Raw genomic sequence first — 21,994 nt, forward strand, 5'->3', positions numbered from 1 at the left:
TCAAATAAGACGGATGGTCAAACGTGGGACACGGAAAACCGAAGAATTCATTTTTTCTGGGACAGAGGGAGTACATAGGGAGTACACGAAAGAGGGAATCAGGTTAATGTATCTTCTATCTTACCGCTCGCTCTTCGCAGTTGGGTCATCGTGTTCTTAACTTCTTATGTTTTTTTTTTTTGTGGATAAAAGGCTTTAGAGCCCTGCTTTGTATCGTGTTCTTATGTATCCCCTTGCCTATCAATTTGATCTCTTTATGTTGTCCCTGGTTGCTGCTGTTGTTGTGTTTGTCAATTAATGGGTGGATTGATGAACATGGGATGCAAATTCTTCGTTTCATTCTTCCTAATCGTAATAAACTTTGACGGCTTCCGCCGTCCCGGCGAAAAAGAATTTGATCAATCGACAGTACGAAAATCAATGGAAGAATGAGCTAATTTGGGCAGCAGTGGAATTGTAAATTTTGGAGTACATCACTGATGCTCCACTCCACTGACACCGGTGGCGGCGAGCATGGTGCTCCCCATCGCCGAACCGCGGCGGCGGTGCGGACTGCGTTGCGCGCGCCGTCGCCGCCGCCGCCATCATGTCCTTGTGTCCAAAAAGGCGATTTTTTTTTCTCGGTAGCCTCTTTTGTGATATGGGAATTTTCTCTATAGAGATTTTTTATATTCCAACTGAATTGTTTAGACGAAGGGTGGGGCATAGGTGGGGCCCATGCGCCACATGAGAGGAGAGGAGGGGAGGGGAGGAGGGGAGGGGAGTAGGGAGCAGGTGGGGATTTGGGGCCGGCGGCCATGGCGTCGCCGTCCCCGCCTTCGCTCCGCCGTCTCAATTCGCGCGCGCGAGATTCTGATCGGCATCGCCGGAATTGAATCCGTGTCCTCCGCCGTGGGGGCATCCCCTCTCCTCGAACCAGCGCTGGCGGACCTCATCGGCCATGCTCTCCGTTGACTTGTTCTGATGCTAGAGGTTCATACAGGTACCTGCTTGCTCTTACATAGCTCACTTGCAATTCTGCTGCCGAAAGATCAGCAGACTCATACTTTTGGTTCTGCTTATGCATAAGGCAAAATTTAAATTTTTAACATTAAATTTAGAAGTTGATTTTAGAGTTTTACATCGTAGTTTATTGTTTAACATTGATTTTATATACTAAGAACACGGATATACCGTCGTTAGGCACACATTTCATAAACATAAATGGACCCACATGTTATATCCTGGATCACTCTCGGAATCTCTATTAATGCTTGAATAAGGGATTACATTCCTGGTTCAACAGCTCAAGAATTCCTACAGTTGCACAACTCCACAATCCACACATGCTCCTGAACTGATTGCTAGTGGAGCTAGAACATGAGCGCTCTATTTGGTTCTCTTCATCTTGTGCACCTACCCATGCTGCAAACACTGGGTTCAGAGTACAGTGTTCTCTGCAAATTGGTATGTTCGGGGAAAGCTGAAAACTCTCTACACATTTGAGCAATTCTCTGGTGCAGTGTTTTATCTCTGGTAATTGTGGATCATTGGGAGAAACGTCCGCGGATCTTTCGGCTAGTTCTACGAGGTGGTGGGTTAACCGGGCTGGATTCAAAAACTCGCTTCTACCTATTTAATTGATATTAGGTTCTTTCCTAATATTCAAGTTTTAATTGTGGATCATTGGCATACCGAGGAATCAAGCTTCTGCAGGGCTTGTATTTTTGTACATGTGGAGACTGCTGATTATGGCAGTTTACTGCCAAGTAATCACAAGTCGGAAGAATTGTTTAAGAGAAGGATGTGGGAAACTCTCTTCTGAGTTCTGATAGGCTTTTTTTACAGTTGCTTCAGTTTATACTAGTTATACCTTGCTGTTTTCTGTATCAACATTTATGATAAAACTGAGTCCATAATTTATTTTGTTGTGCTGAAAAATGCAATGATTGTAAAAATGCGGATGTGGCAAAATATGACCGAGTTACAGCATTCTTCTGCTGTGACTGAATCTGAAAAGTTGGCAGCAGGAGTGACAGATATCTGGTAATGTTGCATGATTTTTTTTTTCCTTCCTTCAGCTGTGTGAGCTCAAAGAGTTAAATTTTAGTACTAGAATGCTTAACCGGTGCTCCGCTAAAACCATTATGCATGTGAAATCAACAAAGTAGGCAAGTTGTGGGTGTAGTATAGGTTGGTGATATACGTTAGGTCCAGAGATCAGGAGGACTCTATAGTACGGCGTGTGTTTGTTTGCTTGATGGGCCACGTAGGAGTAGTGACAGAAGGAGAGGAATCATTCTGTTGCCATGCCTAATATTGTCTGATGCTGTCGTGCATCCATTTCATGGTTGGTTTAAAGCTAAATCACTACTTTTGTTTATATTAGCCGTATATTTTGCTACTATATATTGTATAATAAAAGTTGTCTAAAACTAATAGAGGAGAAACCCACCGGCATGATTATAATGTCTACAATCACTATGCCAACTGGAGATCGGTCCATCCACGATGAGTTAATTTTCTGAATAATTGGCATACAATGACGAGTAAAAACAACAGCACGGCGGAGAGTCAACACTTCATGCAACCTCCAGCATACGAACTTCATGTTTTTTTCCAACCATATTATTCCTCAGCTTTTGCACACGTTTATCGAACTATCAAACGGTATTTTTTTAAAAAAAAAAGTTTCTATACAGGAGTTACTCATCTTATGTTTCTCTTTCTATAAAGTAGATTTTTAACTTTATAATAGTTAATCTCACTATTTATATCATAAAATAGCACTCAAAATTATTAGATAAATATTCACGGGAGTTTGCAAAAAAAAAAAAAAAAAACTGCAGCATCGACAAAGTTAATGAGGAATCTGTTTGTTTGTTTGGTTGATGGGCACACGTCGACGTACATGGACATTTCTGGCCCATTAACAGTTGGGCCGGAACGGGCTTCAACGAGATTGCTAGGACATGCGGCCTATTACGAGGTGACTGTCACTCTGCAAAGTTCCGGTTAATGAATGATCTCACCGGAGCTCCATTCCCTTATTATTGCTGCCATTGCACTGCAGCTAACTTATCTCAGTTTTACGCGCTCGATCAGGCTAAGCAGAGCAAGCAGCTGGTGAAGCAAATTCAATCCAATCAATTCCGATGCAACACAAATCTACAGGCACAAAACACCACACAAATACAAATGCCTGAATTACAAATAAAGAAAATAAAGAAAAATAAAGAAGGAAAGAACTAAGATGCATTTAGTACTAGGAGAATTGAAGCTCTGTGACATCCGATAGATACACTCATACACACACTGCAAATCACACATGGAAACTATACTTACCAGTCACTGCATATCGTGAATTCCAGCAAGTGAAGCAAGCTAGAGTCAGCTTGATCCGCTCAGTTCTCGAGTTGGACGGCGAAACCGCCGAGAGCGACGACAAGCAGCAGCGGGACGGCAGCGGCGCAGAGGAGCTTCGTCCCGACGGCACGGCGACCCGCGGCGTCGCCAGCCATCCACAGCGTGGCCCACACCTCCGCCAAGCCGGCCGCAAACGCGCCTCCGAGGGTGAGATAATAGCCGAGCCCGCCGCCGCGAGCGAGGAACGTGCAGGCGGCGGGAGGGCTTCCGTACACGGCCGCGGCGGCGGCCATCGCGCCGGTGAGGACGCCGACCGCGCCGAGAGCGCGGGGGGGGGGGGGGCTCGATGCCTCGCCACCCGCCGCCACTGGCCGCCTGCCCCAGCTCGCTCATGTCGATGACGGCGTCGACGTTGTTGCCGTCGATGCTGAGCGCAGCGGCCATTGCCTACTTGTGTTGCAGACTCGAACTCGATCGAATCAATGGCGTGTGATGAGAGGAGAGGCAGGAATTGGCGGGATTTATATACATCATCTGCACGGCGGCGGTGGAGCGCGGGCCATCGGGCTCTCGGGCTGCCTGCAGCGAAGAGACGATTTGTAAGACCAAGGCTGGACTGGAGTGGCTCTGCTCTTCCTCTGTTTTGACTTTACTTACCCTTCCCTTTGTTTCCATAGTACTCCCTCATATTTTTTATATTTTTTATGTATGACACAATTAATTTTTAAAATTATGTTTGATTATTTATTATATTTAAAATTTATATCCAAATATATAAAATTATAATACATAATTAAAGTTTCTATAATAATAAATCATATTATAACAAAATAATTAATAATTATATATTTTTTAGATAAGACGAATGATCAAATGTGAACCTAAAAGTCAACGGCGTCATATAAAAAAATATGGAGGGAGTATAAGTTTATATAGAAATGTCACCCTCTATTCTAAAATAATTTCATCTCTATCTATTCTGGTTCCTGCTTAAATAAATTTACTTTTTAACCATCGTTGTATTAAAGTATATAAAAGGAGGGAATAATAATACATGAAACTAGGAGACAATTGCATTGATATTTGATAAAATTGTGGGTATTTTAGTATGTTGTTTTTATTGTTATATGGAAGATGAATGAAAAATAATGTTATTTGGGACAGATGGACTACTAATATATATTATTACACTTTGTGTTGAATTAGTATAAGCAATACAAATTGGGACTTGGAGTTAGGGATGTCAAAATCCATGTTGGGACCGGGGATGATAGAATTTTTTCCCCACGGGATCCCCGCGAGGCCCCGAAATATATTAAGAGACCATCAAATTCTTGTTTTTAAAACTCAATTGACCTAGCGGCTATTAACTCCGTCCTAAAATAAGATTATTTTTTAGTTTTTTAATACAATGTTTTGACTCTTCGTTTTATTTGAAATTTTTTGTGATTAATATTTTTATTCTTACTAGATGATGAAACATGAATAATACTTTATGTGTGACTAATTTTTTTAAGTTTCTATATAAATTTTTCAAATAAGACAAATGATTAAACGTTGGACACGGAAAAAAAAAATAAAATTATTATGGGACGAAGGTAGTAATTATTAAAGTGTATATAAACTTGCTCCATCCTACCCTAGTTTCTTTTCCTCACCCCGCCACGCAGCCGTCACACCACAGCGCACCTGGCGACCGCCACCGCCCCCTCGCTGCTTGTCACCGTGTGTCACCTCACCTTGCCGCCCGTCGCCGCCGGTCTCTGCCCTTTAGAGCAAAGTTCAATAGTATAGCCAACTACTAGCTTCAATTTTTATATAGCTAATCTAATAGTCAATTCATATAATAATTACCTATAAAACATTAGTACATGGTCCCACATGTCATACACACTGTGTCTTAGAGTCTATGTGCTGCTGGCTATAAATTAGTAGTCTACCTCTTTTTTCTCTCCCCTCTAATCTCTTTAAAATATACTATAACCCACAGTTTGTACCTGCTCTTACCACTCGTCGGCTGCCACTGCTGGTCTGCTGCCTCTGCACCAACCGGCCACGCTGGCCTCCGCTCTGTTGTTGATGGTTTAAGTTTATATTAGCTTGAAAAGTAATTGAAAATACGTTTAAGTACGTAGTATGTTCATTTTATGTAACTTACGAGAGAATAAACTAATTTTTATTTATAATTTAATAGGATATTAGATTTTTTTTATCGGGAGCACTCTTAAAGAAATATCATAAGCGTTGGTAGTGCTATCTTCATATGAACGCTCCTTTTTTATGACTTTTAAAAATAAAATAAATATAAGTTTTTAATTATCTAAAAGTATATTTTATCAAAATAATGAATCACACAACAAACTCTAATTATTAATAGTCTCATGCGATAAACTTTTATATTTTTCAATAATGTAATTTATAAACTTCTATACTTATTCCAAGGGTAAAATGGTTATTTTATAGAAATTAGACGAAGAGGGACATAGCATGGATCAAAATCTAATTTTAAGGGCTAAGGAGCAAAATATTTAGTTAAAATCTCGGTATAGAGGGGGTTAACCCTTTCTTCTATTATTGTGACATATCACGGTGTTATGATTCCGAGAAGTCCAGACACACAGAGCAACCAATTGGTGAAGGAGATTTAAATATTCAATATAATCCATTCAAATGTAACATGAATCAACAAGTACAATACGGTACAAACAAATACAAAATAGGTGAATCGCAAAAATAAACATGAAGTAAAAAAAAACACAATACGTTCACTACGAGAATTGAAATCTTTGTTCGATCAGAATGCACAGGTGACAGGTCAGAGTGAGGTCGATCGGCACAGTTCTTGAGATGGGCAGCGAAGCCGCCGCCGAGCGCCACGACGATCACGAACAGGACGGCGGCGGCGCCGAGGAGCTTCGCACCGACGGCGCGGCGACCCGTGCCGCCGCCGGCCATCCACAGCGCCGCCCACACCTCCGCCACGCCGGCGGCGAACGCGCCGCCGAGAGCGAGATAGTAACCAAGCCCGTCGCCGCGAGAGAGGAACGTCCCAGCCGGAGGGCTCCTGTACACGGCCGCCGCCACGGCCATTCCGCCGGTGAGGAAGCCGACCGCGCCCAGCACTCGCGGGAGCTTCAAGGATGCGGCGGTCGCCGGGTCGCATCCGCCGCCGCCGCCGCCGTCGCTCGCCTGCGCCAGCGTGCCTACGTTGATGACGGTGTCGACGCCGTCGCCGTCGATGTTGAGCGCGGCCATGGCCATCGGTTGCTGCTCCACGTACGCACAGCTAGCTAGCTTAAGCTTTGATCCAATGGCGCGTGACAGGAGCCTGAATGGGTGGAAATCTATATATACACGGCGGCGCCATGGCTGGCGCCCAGGTCAGCGGGCTCTCGGGCTGTACAACTACACGCGAGCGGGAAAGCGCGGTCAGAAGGCTGGACTGTTTGAGAATTTGGAGGAATATTTTTACTTTGTCTCGATGACGACTGCAATATCAAATTGGCAGCAAATCGTGTGCATTTCGGTCGGCGTGGCCCGGATCGTTTTTTCCGTTGGAAGGTTCAAAACTGCAAACATACGGATCAGTCGGTTATCACTTTATCAATTTATTGATGGATACCTGCACGTTGCTACGAGAAAACTATATGATAATATAGTGGATATAAATTCTATTTTTTTACCTAATATACGATTTTTTTATGTGTTTATATATTTTTGTGTCTTTATCAATTATCTATAGGTTATAACTGATTGGGTTATATGGTGTGTCTTTTAGAAGAAAAGATGCAATTTACATTCTTGATGAGTCATCGAAAGACTAAAAATAATTGTAGTGATACGAAGAGATGCAATTTACACCCTTAATATATCATTCTAAGGCTAAAAACAATTGAGATGATATGACTCGTGAGAGAAAAGAGAATTGGCATTAACTACACTTAGTGGTTACTGAGCGTCCAGATTAGGGGTTGTTTAGTTTGCAAAAAAAAAATTTTAAAAAACATCACATCAAAACTTTAAACACACATTTGAAGTATTAAACTTAGTCTAATTACAAAATAAATTTCGGATTTCGCCTAGAAACCACGAGACGAATCTTTTGAGTCTAATTAATCCGTCATTAGCACATGTTGGTTATTGTAGCACTTATGGCTAATCGTGTCCTAATTAGACTCAAAAGATTCGTCTCACTGTTTCCTACATAATTGTGTAATTAGTTTTAATGTTTATATATATTTAATGCTTCATTTAGATATCCAAAAATTTGATGTGATGTTTTTAGAAAAAAAATTGGGAACTAAAGAGGCCTTAGATCCAATAAGATTAGATCCAATGACTGAGATTTACATGTGACGTGGCTCAACCATAATTCAGCTTTGGGTCTTAACTTTATAGAAGAGAGAGATTACTAGACTACATTTTTTGGTTGCAGATATATGTATGAATTTATATTTAATATGGTAGAAATATGGGTATATGCTAAAATATGGTGAAAGTAATGTTAGACGATGATTTAATGTATTTGTATATATGTTAACCTCTACGTAACATATCGAAATTAAATGACGTGACATGCTTATATGTGGGTAGTGCGTGACCATGTGATATATTTTCGCGAGGATCACTGTCACTGTTTAACGGTGGATGACAACTTATACAGGAAGTATAAATTCAGATTCATGGTAATACGTTCGGCAGCGGAATTGAAATGTAACGGAAATGAAACAACAAAACATTTGCCGTCGCAATTTCGAATTTGACGCTTCAGCGAGGCGTTCCCCTGATTTTGTTATTGGTAGTGCTTAGGCTGCGTACCGCGGAAGGTCTGTTTCATCGTAATTTCCTGAAATTATGAACGTTCTTTAAAAAATGTCCAACTTGTACTTGCACGTCTTGTATCACTGTATGGTTCATAGCAAAACAATACTGTAGGAGACAAATTAACAACCGAACAGATATGATTTCGTCATCTGAATCTGGTTAACATATAGAGTGCACAGTCGCTTCCGGTTCCGTGCGTGCTTTTAAATAATTTTGTCCCGAACAATTTTACTTAAACAGGTACTGAGAGGTATTAACATTTTACTTTAAAATTTAGAGGTATCACAAATCCTAGTACCTAAAGTATGAAAAGATACCAAAATTTATATAGAAAAAGTGATATACCTTCTCAAGAACTATAAATTAGAGATTTGCTCCGATCCAAAAAAAATATCTCGAGGTACCGGTACCTCGAGGTACCAAATCATTTCTCGTAATTGGATCTAGCTGAGTAGAACGTGCACTGTTAGATCCAATGATAAAAATGATTTGGTGCCGCGAGGTACTGGTATCTCGAGATATTTTTTATTACTTTTTGTTGGACTGAAACAAATCCGATAAAATTACGAGATTTACTCCGGTCCAACAAAAAATATCTCGACGTACCAAATCGTTTCTCACAATTGGATCTAGCTTAGGGCTGAAAACGGAGTGGATAGTTTCCGTCCGCTTCGGAAAAAAATGGATACGGAGGCAGCTCGGAGCGGATATTTCTCGGATAATTCGGATACGGATACGAATACGGATAATTTTCTTCGGATATAAATACGAATAAGGTATGGCAGTTTCCGACGGATACGGATATTCCGACGGATATCCGAAGATTGTAATGAGCGGATATCCACGAACACCTGAAACTAGTTCAGCCCACTTAATTCCAGGTCTGACCCGTCAACCAATTTACTAAAAATTGCTTTTGTGCTATTGGACTATCAATATTTGTTAGAACTCATTATGTGCTATGTGGTGGACTTATGTCACTTATATGTTACCCGTGAAACTAAATGTAACGTGTTAAATCTATGATGATGCCTAAAATAACAGCTATCTCGATTAAGTTAGCTATATATGTGTGCTATTTGTCTCTACGAACGGTTTGAGTGGTTTGTATACTTTGAGAAATATTTGTTTTCGTATTCGTGTTCGACTACATCCGATCCTTATTCGTATTCGAGATAATTCGTATTTGTTTCCGTATCCAAGATATTCGTATCCATTTTCATATCCGCCTAAAAATATGAAAACAAATACGGTACGTGTAATATCCGTCCGTATTTGCTCCGTTTTCAGCCCTAATCTAGCTGAGTAAGATGTGCACTGTTATATCTAACGATCAGAAATGATTTGGTGTCGCGAGGTACTGGTATCTCGAGATACTTTCTGTACTTTTTTGTTAAACTGAAACAAACCTATAAAATTACTCTTTTGTCTGGTCTCTTTCGCCGGTTCGTGCTGAATTTGTGGCTACAGTCACCTGCTCCTTCTTATTGTGCTAACTGGCATTCAGATTTCCGAGGCTCAGGCCTCAGGGCATATGTGTCTAGTTTCTCATCATTTTGCTTCTATTTATCTTTATAAGCAAAATTTTAAATTTTAAATCTTAAATTAAAGTTAATTTTATGACTTTTTAATATATTTTTTAGCATTTGTTTTTGTATTATTAAGAAAACATATATAAAAGTTTTATCATAAATTATTTTTTTTTTAATATACCATTTGGTTTTTACAGAAAAAACACAAATGATGACCCCTAAGACTGTAATTTTTTTAGATAAAACTTATGACTGCAATTCCGACGGGTAAATTGGTGCCACCACGCACTGCAAACTTGCATTTTATCTTTCGGCGTGTTACGGTGTATGCCAGTGTTGATCCTGGTGAGGATCTACGAGAGTTCTTGCAGAGTTGCAGTCCCCTTGAACAGCTCAAACTGAAAGCACAGTATTCACTAGAGCCTTAAAATTTCCGGCCCACCCACATGAAACGGCCCACCCACAATGGAGCGACCGAGGCTGGAGAAGAGCCCGCGACGACAATCAAGGAAATTTTTTTATTTTTTCAACTTTTTAATAAATAATCTTATTACTAGACCTCCGGAGAAAATATTTCTACCGTATGAATCTTTTTGCCACGCCACCAACATTGATGTGACGAAACGACGACTGCTACGCTCATCAGGCTACGTAGGAGCGTTATCTTGCCACGTCAAAAGGTCTAGTTTTGAAAAAAATGACTAGTAGTTTAGTAATAAAATTACTTGCTAAAAGGTTTATTTAATAAAAAAATGCATAATCAAGTTCTTCGTTTCCTTCCTCACGCACATCAAGTTAAATAGAGTAAATAACTAAACAGTAGCCTATACCCCCATTTTGTTCTCTCAAATTTAATAAAACACTATTAAACGTATTATCATTTTATTTTGTATCCGACAATTTTATCATATTTTTACCGTTTGGATCACTCAACTTTCCAGCAAATACTGGACCTCATATAGATGAGGAGTTTGTCGGTGTACCGGAATCACGTACGTGCAGAGGTCTATGCACCATGCCACCATGCATACTGTCAGATGCACAGTGTGATGTCACGGTTTCATCAATCCAAACCACAACGGATTTTACGTCGCTCTAACATTTCAATCTGTCCCAATTTAAAGATGGTAACTTAAAAGTTTTAAGTGGTTGTTTGGATTCAGAGACTTTTTTTTCTCTTGTCACATCGGATATTTGGACGTTAATTAAGAGTATTAAATATAGACTGATAATAAACTAGTATAAATATAGGCTATTTTATTAGATAAATTTTTTAAGCCTAATTAAACCACGATTAGCAAAAGTTTACTGTATCGCAGTCATTAATCAGGGACTAATTAGGCTCAATAAATTCGTCTCGTGAAATAGTCCAGAATAACGGTTGGGTTTTATTAATATTCTATATTTAATATTTCTAATTAATGTCCAAACATTCGATGTGACGGAGACTTAAAAAAGTCGAGGGATCCAAACACCCCTTAAGTTTAACGGTTGGTGCTATTAATTTTTACTCCAAATAAACCAAAAAAGGTCACTCAGAGTCTCAGACCTAGCTCTCGACTTTAACCGTGCAATAATGGCTTATGGCTTAAAAAATAGAGAAAAATGTTTATTTGTTTAGGTTTATTACTTCTGATTTAGAAATTGACTTATAAGCCCAGACAGAGGGGCCTGTTGGCCGAAATGGGACTTATGATCTATGGTTGTTTAGATTCAGAGACTTTTCTCCTTTGTCACATCGGATGTTGAAACGTTAATTAAAAGTATTAAATATAAGCTGATAACAAAACTAATTGTATAAATAAAGACTATTTCATTAGATAAATTTTTTAAACCTAATTAATCCACGATTAGCAAAAGTTTACCGTAGCATCACATTCGCTAATCATGCACTAATTAGACTCAATAGATTCGTCTCGCGAAATAGTTCAGAGTATGGGGTGGGTTTTATTAATAGTCTATATTTAATACTTCTAATTAGTGTCCAAATATTTGATGTGACATGGACTAAAAAAAAGTCTGGAGCATCCAAACAGGCCCTAAGTTCATCTTAGGGCTCTTAACTTGTCAACGAATTCAATTTCCGTCCTATAATAGAAAAACCAGATATATATGGCCCTCATCTATCAAAACCAGTGCAAAAATAAGTCTCAAGGTGCTTTGTAAAGTGGTTTTAGCTGACGTGGCGCTTACGTGGCTAATTTGGCTCGGCCTTCATCTGAAATGGCATATGAAGCAAAATTTAACAATTAAAAAAATAAAACAAAATATGTGGGGCAAGGATAACTGGGAGGGAGAGAGGAGGCAGCGCCGACTCGCCGTTGAGATAAAGAGGAGTGTGGGACCTACTGACATGTGGGTCCCATTGTTTTTATCTAACTGGTATGGGGACCCCAACATTTTTTGAATTTTTATTTTTTATATTTTGCTTTCAGTGCTAGTCACTGCCATGTGGGTCATACTGTTTTTTCTAACTGGTATAGGGACCCCAATATTTTTTAACTTTTGCTTTGAGTGTCACGCCACTGCCATGTAGGACGAGGACCAAGTCAAACCGGCCATGTAGACGCCACCAAAACCACAATCTAAATCACCGAGCGATCTAGTATACACCAGTTTTGTCAGTTGAGAAACTTGTTGTATCTATTATTGTGGTTTCGGGACGAAAATCGAACTCGTTGTTAAATTAAGGGATCTCAAATGAACTAATTACTCTGTTGCAAAGCACGGCAGAGCTGGGTTGGGCCGAGGCCGAGGGTCGTGTCCGGCCACCAAAATCATGACCCACGCCGGCGTGAAGGAAGCCACCTCCAAGGTCCGATAGGAACGTTCCAAGCCATTGCGCCGGTGAGGAATGAGGACGCCTCACGCGTCATTTGGTGACGATTATTATTCGGGAAACCTGCAGCACATGGAGTAATCCCGTATCTCATTAACGTAGTTGATTTTGTTGATGTCTAACCTTGATTTGCATGGCTGTATGATACTATTATCCTAGCTACATGTGAGAATTTTGTCAAATTTCTAAGAACTTCTATTCCATAATTTCTACATAGATGACCAGTCTTGTCTTTTGATTTATCTTATCCTTACAAACCAAAATTTGAATTTTAATCTTAAATTTTTAGAGTTGATTTTAAGATTTTTCACCCTTAGTTTTATTTTGCAAATATATCATTTGAAACGATCACCCCAATGACTTCCACCATATATTTGCCTATATATCTGAGCCCAAAATCCTCAGCCCACACTGCCTGCATGCTCATCTTCAACGGTTTTAAAGTTTACAAAAAGAAGAACTTTGTTATTTATTACTCCCTCCGTCTTTAAATATTTGACGCCGTTGACTTTTTATACACGTTTGACTATTTGTCTTATTTAAACTTTTGTTAAATATATAAAACTATATATATGCATAAGAGGTTGAACAATAAATGAAATGATACAAAAATAATTAATAGTTATGTAATTTTTTTGAATAAGATAAATAATCAAATATGTATAAAAATATAAATGACGTCAAATATTTATAAAAAAAGAATGAAAGTAATATTTATCCATGCTCTAGCATCCTTCATCATCTCTTAATCTTGCATGCCCTTATCTCTCTGTTTACGACAAATCAGGTTAGATCAATTTTTTATACATCAATACAGGCATGAACAGTCAGCGAAAGAACGCGATCGGCACTTGGTTGCGATTGGAACTTCCCAAAGAAATATCAATACGAAAATGTGGGATACGGAAATTAAAAGTGTCCAGGCCTTGTCTAGTCATAAATTTTTTTCTTAAAAATATCAGATCGAAACACAGCATTGAACATAGATAAAATAAAAAATCATGAGACGAATATTTTAAACCTAATTAGCCTATTATTAGCCATATGTGCTACAGTAAACTAAAATATGCTAATGACGGATTAATTAGCTCAAAAAATTCATCTTGCGGTTTACGGTCTAGCCGTGAAATTCATTTTTTTATTCGTGTCTGAAAATTCCTTTCAAAATCCAGTCAAACGTTTTACATGACATCCAAAATTTTTTCTTTCAGCAACTAAACACCCCTCAGGCCGCGTTCGACTAGTAGGCATAAGTTAACTTATGTCCTACCACGAAAACGTAATAATAGATTAATACATAATTAATTAATTATTAATTATTAAAAAAATATAAAATAGATTAATATGATTTTTTAAAATAACTTTTCTATATAAAAATTTCTAAAAAATACACCGTTTAACCATTCGGAAACGTACAGGTATTCTAAAAATACACCGTTTAACCATTCGGAAACGTGCAGGTAAATACCATCCCTAACGCGACCTCGAACAACTACAAACCATGCATGTCAGCATGTGATATGGTTCTATGCACGGGATTCCCCTACTCCACTGGATCACGGGCCCCACAGCGACACTCATAAACCCCGCAATTTTGACATTTGGTCCTTTTAAAAAATTTATTTATAAATAGACCTCTAAAACAATTTATTATATAAATGGATCTTTTTGGCCACGCCAACGTTATTGATGTCATTGGCGCCGTCGTTGTATAGGACTATCATTTGGAGGACGGCCACATGAATATAGCACTATCACGTGAGAGGACGGCACTAATAACATTGACGCGATTAAAAAGATCTATTTATATAATAATTTTTTAAAAAATCTATTTATAAAATAAGTTTTTCAAAACGAACAAGGTTAATGTCAAAGTTCATGCCCATAGACCCGCGTCGGTTCCTGTGCACGCTTGCATCAGTTGCATTGGGCTTTGTGCAGCAGTAACATGCATGGAGCGGTGTGCAATTGTTCATGTGCATGCTGATGTGCAGGGGAAAGCTTGCCTGCGAACATTTTTTAACAGGAGCTGCTCGACGCAGCGGACGGAGAGCAGCACTATATAAGTCGGCGAGTCCAGCTTGAACACATCAGCAGCCGCATGCAAGCCGTACAGACAAACGAGAGCAGCTTTGGGGTGCCCAATCCTCCTCTCATGGTCATGGATAACTTGGAATTGGTCCAATCCAGCTTCCACAGGTCGTTGCTGTCGAGGTTGCTCTGGTCCTTTGGCTTCTCCACCCTCGCCATGGCCGTCGGTTTGCTCATTTACAGGCCACCTCATGGCGTTCTCTTCGAGCACCACGCGCTCGCCTACTACATGGCGCTCGCCTTCATCTTCGCCGCCGGAGCTGTGGAGGTCTGGACCGCCTTCTGGCTGGCTGAAGAAGAAGACGACGATCACCACCACCACGGCCGCCGTCGTGCGTTCGGGAGAGCCGTGCTGTGTGTCTCCGTCATCCCGCTCGCCGCCGGCGTCGGCCTGGGCGGTTACGCCGTCCTCGTCAAGGGCTAGCCTAAAATTATACTATATCAAACTTTGATTAAAAAAGAATTATAAGTCAAACTGAGATGTGGTCTGAGTAGCGACTCCGGTCTCCGGATCCGCCCCTCACTCCAGCTGCATGCATCGTTTTTCTGGCACTATTATCGTTTCTAGTCGTTATGTTGTTATTAGTGTTTCCCATTACCAAAACAACATGTTTTTTATGAGTGTGTTTATAAAAGATGTGCTGGCGTATGCTTTATTTTTAGTGCGTGTTTGTACTCTGTTTTTTTCCTAGCCAGCATTGTATTTTGGTCTGAACAAAATTTGTTGTTTGTTACTCCAATTTTCTTGCAATGAATAAAGATGTGTTGTTGTATCGATGGGGTATTTCTTCACTGTATCTGCTATACTGTTATACAGTATTCCGTATTTTTTATTACGAGTGTTTTTTTTAGAATAAGACCACTAGACGACGAGCTCGCACGCAGCAAAAGGGCCCAGTCGCCCAGAGCCCGGCCCATCTAACCACTGTCTCTCCCCGTCCCTTCCCGTCCGCTCCCCCATCTCCGAATCGCATCGATCTCTCGTCTCCTCGTCGCTGTCTCCACCTCCTTCAGGCTTCAGCTCCGCCTCGCCTAGGGTTTCGACTTTCGATTCGCATCTCGCCTCGCCGCCGGCGCCATGGACGACCCGTAAGTACCCTGCCCCCTCCCCCTCCTCCCTCCCCTAACCTAGGGTTTCCTCCCCTGATCTCGATTCCACCTCCGATCCGTGCCTGCAGCTACATCGACGAGGACGGCGAGCCGCTCATGGACCCCTACGACCGCGACCCCTCGCCGGAGCCCCAGCAGCAGCCGCCCTTCGACGACCTCGAGGACGACCTCGGCGACGACGGCGCCGACTGGAACCGCGGCCGCTCCCCGACCCCCGTGCACGGGGACGACGGGGCGGGGTCCTCCTCCAAGCCCCGCAAGCGTCTCCTCAAGAAGGGCGGGGGCGGCGGGGACCATGGGATGCCCGGCGACGGGCTGGACGACTGGAGCGAGGAGGCGGCGGGGTTGGCGGATGACGACGTCGACCCCGAGGCGGATGCCACGAAGAAGAGGAAGGGGTCGTCGGCTTTGAGGGACCTTGCGAGGGGCGGCGGGAAGGAGAAGAAGGAGAAGAAGAGGAGGAAGGAGGACGGGAGGGAGAGGGAGAGCAGGGGAATGGGGATGGGAAGGGAGAAGAGGGGCGGTTCTGGAGGGAAGGGATTCAGCGGCGGCGGGCATGGGGAGCAGGATGAAGGGGAGAGGGAGATCCAGGAGCTCTGGGATACCATAGCTGGCGGTGACTCTGAGGTAATGATCGTGTTCTTCTAAATCTCTTGCTTGCGATGTTCTAATGCAGTTCAGATGTTCATTACTCACTATTAGCTGTGCGTGCTCTATTTTCCATTGTGAAATGAACTCAAACTTGAATTCTCTAATTTTGCTGCCCGAAAGCTTGGCTTGCAACGCTTGTGTAGGATAATCGGGATTCTGCTGATTGTTGAAGCGACTAATTAGGATTCCTCCTGTTGAACTTGATTTATATCATTCTGTTGATTGATGTAGCTTTCCTGTTTGATGGGGCTGCTAATTTTTGCTGGTTTAGCTTTTATGTTTGCATCCCACCTATTGCTTTCCTTTGGATTCCAGATTATTAGTTTGGTCAGCTATCTGTGTTGGAGCTTGTGCTTTGCGTTTGGGATGTCTAGCAGATAGAATACTTAATGAACATATGTAGTTGAGGTTACATTTGCTCTCTAGTATCAATTTACACGCTTGTTAAATTGTTTTGTAGGGTAATATTGAATCACTAGCTCATTGTGAAGCATTTGTTCGTTACTATCTAGATACCCCTTGGATTATTTTTTCAAGGCAGGTTTTGCCTCCTAAGGACCGGAATAGCATTTAGATTTTCCCGCCACAATATAAATAGTTGATGTTACATTATTTAGTCTGCTGTTGTGATTTCTTATTTCCAGTAATAATACTTACGAATAACTACAAATTGATCGAATTCTATCTTGGAAACATCATTAGACATATTTGCTGATACTTTGATCATCTTCATGATACTTGAGTTGAACCTCCCTCCTCTCCATTTCTCTGTTTTAGAGAAATCTTTATATTTGGGAATATCAATTCATGTTTGGCAATATGTTCTAGTAACCTTGGACAAAGAAAAATCACTCTGCCAACATTTTGTTTCATGTAACAGGATGATCAAGAAGGTGTTAGAACCGTCGATGATGATAACTTCATTGACGATACTGGGGTTGATCCAGCTGACCGTTATGGCAGTGATAATGATGGCCACTCACCTCGGCATTATCCACAGGTATTCATCCAATCATCCTTAACTTCTTATATGCTGCAGGTTATTCATGGATTTCAAATTTACAGGCAAATATACGGAAAAGGAAAATGAAAGGAAATGGGCTGTATGACAAATATATTTGACACTTTAAGTTATTTCTCTATGTTGTGTGGTTGCTTATAGGTATGCCACATACCAATGGTTGGCTGTAGTGACTAATGCCCATATCGTAGTTGGTAAGGTTATGGATCCAATTTTCTCAACTAGTATTTTATTATACAAATACTGATATTCGCATCTTTCAGAAGTATTACATAGCATTATAACCCTGCAGGAATTTTAGGGCAGATGAAGCTCATTAGCCTTGCTGTCTCGTAGAGTTCCAATTCAAAATAGTTGGTTTACACTAGAATTGCATGATATTTTGTTTGTCCTGCTTTATTTCTTGTCTCTGTAACTACCATACCATGTTATGAACTATTTTGCTTTATTATAGGCAGAGGAAGCGGAAGAGGATGATGAGCTTGATCGGCTCTTTAAGGGTGGGAAGAAGAAGAAGAAGAAGAATGAACGGCCTCGTGCTGATATTGGTCTTATAGTGGAACAATTCATTGCTGAGTTTGAAGTGGCAGCAGAAGAAGATGCGAACTTAAATAGGCAATCAAAACCAGCCATTAATAAACTTATGAAGCTTCCACTACTCATAGATGTGCTCTCAAAGTAAGAAGTTTTGAATGCAGATAGTAGCATTAGATTGTTGCCTCTAGTTCTAGTCCAAGTTGCTATTTTGTAGCAAGTTATAACTATTTTCTTGCATATCACTATTTTGCAGGAAGAATCTCCAGCAGGAATTCCTTGATCATGGAGTTCTCACTCTTCTAAAAAATTGGCTTGAACCTTTGCCTGATGGTAGCTTGCCAAATATGAATATCCGAACAGCCGTTCTGAAATTATTGACTGATGTAGGCTATCTTGCTCTTGTTTCTTTATTCTTCCCTTTTCACCATAAAACCCCACTAACTTTAGCATGTGCACACACTTTTTAGTTCACTGTGGTTATGGTTTTATTTTCATTTCTCAGAACTACTTTCTCATGGAAGGTTTTTAATCTATTTACACAGTTTCCCATTGATTTGGAGCAATATGATAGAAGGGAGCAGCTTAAGAAAAGTGGTCTGGGGAAGGTATAAACATTTTTTGAAGGTCCCTTCACAGATCGTGTTCTGTTTACTGAATACTGAGTTGCTGAAGATCATTTTTTTCCCCATAACACATGTATAGGTCATTATGTTTTTGTCAAAATCTGATGAGGAGACTACTTCTAACAGAAAGCTGGCCAAGGAACTTGTTGATAAATGGGTAATTTCATGTTCTTTCTGGTCATTTATAATTGTATTTTTTTATTGATGCTGAAGATTCTTGGTCTCTACTCTATATGAGACTGACCGCGAGAAAAAAAACATACAGAGTCGACCAATATTCAACAAAAGCACAAGATTTGAGGATATGAGGAGATATGATGATGAAAGAGCTCCTTACAGGCGACCGCAAATGAAGAAGTGAGTCCTTAATTTTTTGTTTATTCATCAACCATCATAAGAATCACTATCCAAACAATATCTATTCTTGAATTTTTCTCATGTTTTATTCACTGTGTTCTTTTTTATCTCCTTGACTTAGGCCTTCATCAAGTAGTTCTGGAATGGAATCCAGGGACGATGATCTTGATGCCGACTTCTCTCAGTAAGTGTGATCATGCTTCCTTCACTGTGGTTACTGTGGTTTGTATCTCCACCCTATTCTATACTTAATTGTTTTGTTTTGTGCTGCGAATGCAGGCGCAAGTCTGGGCAAAGTGGTGCCAGGCAGCATGCTTCTAGGCCAGAAGCATCCCCTCTGGACTTTGTTATCCGCCCGCAGTCTAAGATTGATCCTGAACAAATTAGGGCTCGTGCTAAGCAGGTTGTCCAAGACCAGCGCCGGTTAAAGGTTCTGTCCCCACCTACAAGATTACGGTGTTTGCTATCATGTTGTATGCTAGCCAGGTTTTGTCATGCGATGTGAAACTGCATATTAAGTTACACTATTGATCATTCTTGTTGGGCGTGCAGATGAACAAGAAACTACAGCAGTTGAAAGCACCAAAGAAGAAAAACCTTCAGGCGTCAAAACTCAGTGTTGAAGGGCGTGGAATGATCAAGTACTTGTAAACTATCCACCTCGAAGCCCTTGCACGGTTGTGTCCATAATGCCCTTGCAAAGCAATGTATGCATTGGGCCGCGGAGGCAGCATAAAGCACACTACCACTATCGGGGAGCAAATGGTTTATTGGATAATTTTGGATTGTTGAGCCAAAGATCTTTCCATTCTGGTAGGTAGGGTCCTATATGCGAGCTTAAGAGACACGATCATTCGGCAACTATTGATAACAAAGGTTTATACTATTTTTGGTCATGATGCATATATCGTGTTTAAAGAAGAATGATGGTGTCTTTACTGTATACATGGCTATCATGCTTCACAGCGAAATCTGATCGGGATGCAACTTTGTATTGGACTGAAGTTACTCACCTCTGTACTAAAGAACAGGCAGCCTTGCTCTGTAATAAAAACATATTGTGACAACAGTATTGTGCATGCTTCGTCCCAGGAGACTTGATGATGTGTGTTTTCTGCTCGTAGCTTTGCAAAGATTTCCAATGTGATTTTAGCTTTGTATGGCTTCTTGAGCAGTCCTTCCACCTCTTTGTGTACGAACACCTATAACGTTGCTTGCTTTTCAAAGAGCAAGCGTAATTATTTCCTGAAAAGCAAGGTCATTATTTCCTACTTTCTCTATCCATTCTCTTTTGTTTCATGATGTAAGACTTTCTAACTTTGTTTATATTTATATGGATATTAATTAATCTAGATATATATATAAATTATATATATTCATCAATAGAAGAAAATCTTATAATATGAAACAGATGTAACATGTTCTTATATTATATATTATAGGGAAAATTGCAATATTATAACGCGTGTATACAAATATGTATTAACCAGCATATTCTTCATCATTAAAACATCCTATCACATTATGTACATACATCTATTTGATATTTGATATTTTTTTTATCTTTGTGTTAGTAGTGGTAGTTACGAGATGGAGTGAGTATCTTTTGTGGTGCAACTCGTTAACAGAAGAGTTGGGGGAATATGGATTGCGTTGCCGGTAAAGGGAGAAATCTGAAACGGAGAGGCTGGCGTGTTGTTTGGTGGAAGAAAGACTTGTCTAACGTACCGTTCTCAGATGTGGCCAGGTCAGTGTTAGCTGAACCTAATAAATTGTAGGTTTCATATATGTTAGCAACCTAAAATTAGAGAGAATGAATGAACTCCAGCGAAACTTGGGCTAACGGCTTAGACGTGAATTGAGGGTGAAAGCATGCGTGCAATAGTTGGTATAGTCGAGCTTGGCTGTTTTGCCAGCGACGTTACTGTGTATTAACTTCGTGTATAAAAAACAACATGGCAGATCTTTCTATTTTACATTCCTGTGTTCATTTTGTATTATGACTTTATGAGAGATTAAACTTGGACAATGACACACACACACACAAAAAAGGGGAAATAACAAACCAAACTCCTGCTGCTACCAAATGGAACAAGGAGGCAGGACATCAGTACATGACAGATTGACTGTGACACAACAAGTGAAAACCTCTAGGAGAAAATCCATTTTTACTGGAAAGGACAGAGAGACGTGTGAACTAAAAGGAAAGAAAAAAACACAATTTCAGCTTGTGAGAGAAATCAAAAGAAAAGAAATGCACGTAGTACCCCTTCGTTCCATATTGATGCAGTAAGTTTTAACCATTTTCTAAGTTATTTTTTTAAGTTTTATCAAAATTATAGAAAAAAAGGTAACATGTCCAACATGAAATTAATTTTACTAAATCTAACATTGAATATAATTTGATGGTATTTTTGTTTTATGTTAAAATTACAAGTGTGCTCAATAATTTCTCTATATATCCTGGTAAATATTGTTGCCGCAACAATTATAAGTTGAATTTTGCCTAGCATGATGACACAGGGAGATCTGGCTATAAGAGATCTTTGTCCTCAAGCATAAGAGATTATAGAATATTACTTAAGCGGTCGCCTTTTACTTCTTCTAAGCATAAACAGAACAACTTATTAACGACTAAAAGGTTTTATTATAAATTTTTATATATGTATATTTAGCGGCTTAAAAGCAAATGCTAAAAAATAAAACTACATAAAAAAACTTCAAAGATAAGTCCTAGCATCCCTAAAGAGGAAGCTTAGTCTCACATAGCGGCGTTGGTACACGTTTTTAACACTGAACGAGCACCAATTTTATATGTACTACCTCTCGATTTTTCAATCTGATCTTCATCTGTTTATAAAAAAATCAGATGCAACTTTTTTTATATAAAAAAACAGATGCAAGTTTTGGATAGGTAGAGTTTTCAGAAGTGCTTGAGGAAAGCAGACATCAAGTTTCAACGTCTCGTCGAACCCTGTTAGGAGTTGTGCTCATATAAACCCTGGTTTTAGACCCTGTAATTTTATTTGAGAAATTATTGATTCTGGTCATTCAAAAGAAAAGA

At 40.1% G+C, this 21,994-nt stretch overlaps 1 protein-coding gene across 1 annotated transcript; it reads left to right on the top strand.

The window, feature by feature from the left end:
• Positions 1–15,570: 15,570 nt before the first annotated feature.
• On the top strand, positions 15,571–19,997 carry LOC102715426 (protein IWS1 homolog 1). Its single transcript, XM_006643690.3, has 11 exons — positions 15,571–15,720; positions 15,810–16,368; positions 17,273–17,392; positions 17,868–18,091; positions 18,204–18,333; positions 18,493–18,555; positions 18,653–18,730; positions 18,839–18,930; positions 19,052–19,114; positions 19,210–19,360; positions 19,483–19,997. The coding sequence occupies exons 1-11, from the start codon at positions 15,710–15,712 to the stop codon at positions 19,579–19,581; spliced, it is 1,590 nt and encodes a 529-aa protein (XP_006643753.1). The 5' UTR covers positions 15,571–15,709; the 3' UTR covers positions 19,582–19,997.
• Positions 19,998–21,994: the final 1,997 nt, after the last annotated feature.

This window comes from Oryza brachyantha, chromosome 1 (assembly GCF_000231095.2).
Source record: "Oryza brachyantha chromosome 1, ObraRS2, whole genome shotgun sequence".
NCBI lineage: Eukaryota > Viridiplantae > Streptophyta > Magnoliopsida > Poales > Poaceae > Oryza > Oryza brachyantha.

Bases quoted from the DNA above. Each gene is read 5' to 3' on its own strand.
- LOC102715426 (XM_006643690.3), top strand. The intron at 18,556-18,652 runs GTATAAACATTT...ACACATGTATAG, and splicing joins AGAAAAGTGGTCTGGGGAAG to GTCATTATGTTTTTGTCAAA. The intron at 18,731-18,838 runs GTAATTTCATGT...AAAAACATACAG, and splicing joins AGGAACTTGTTGATAAATGG to AGTCGACCAATATTCAACAA.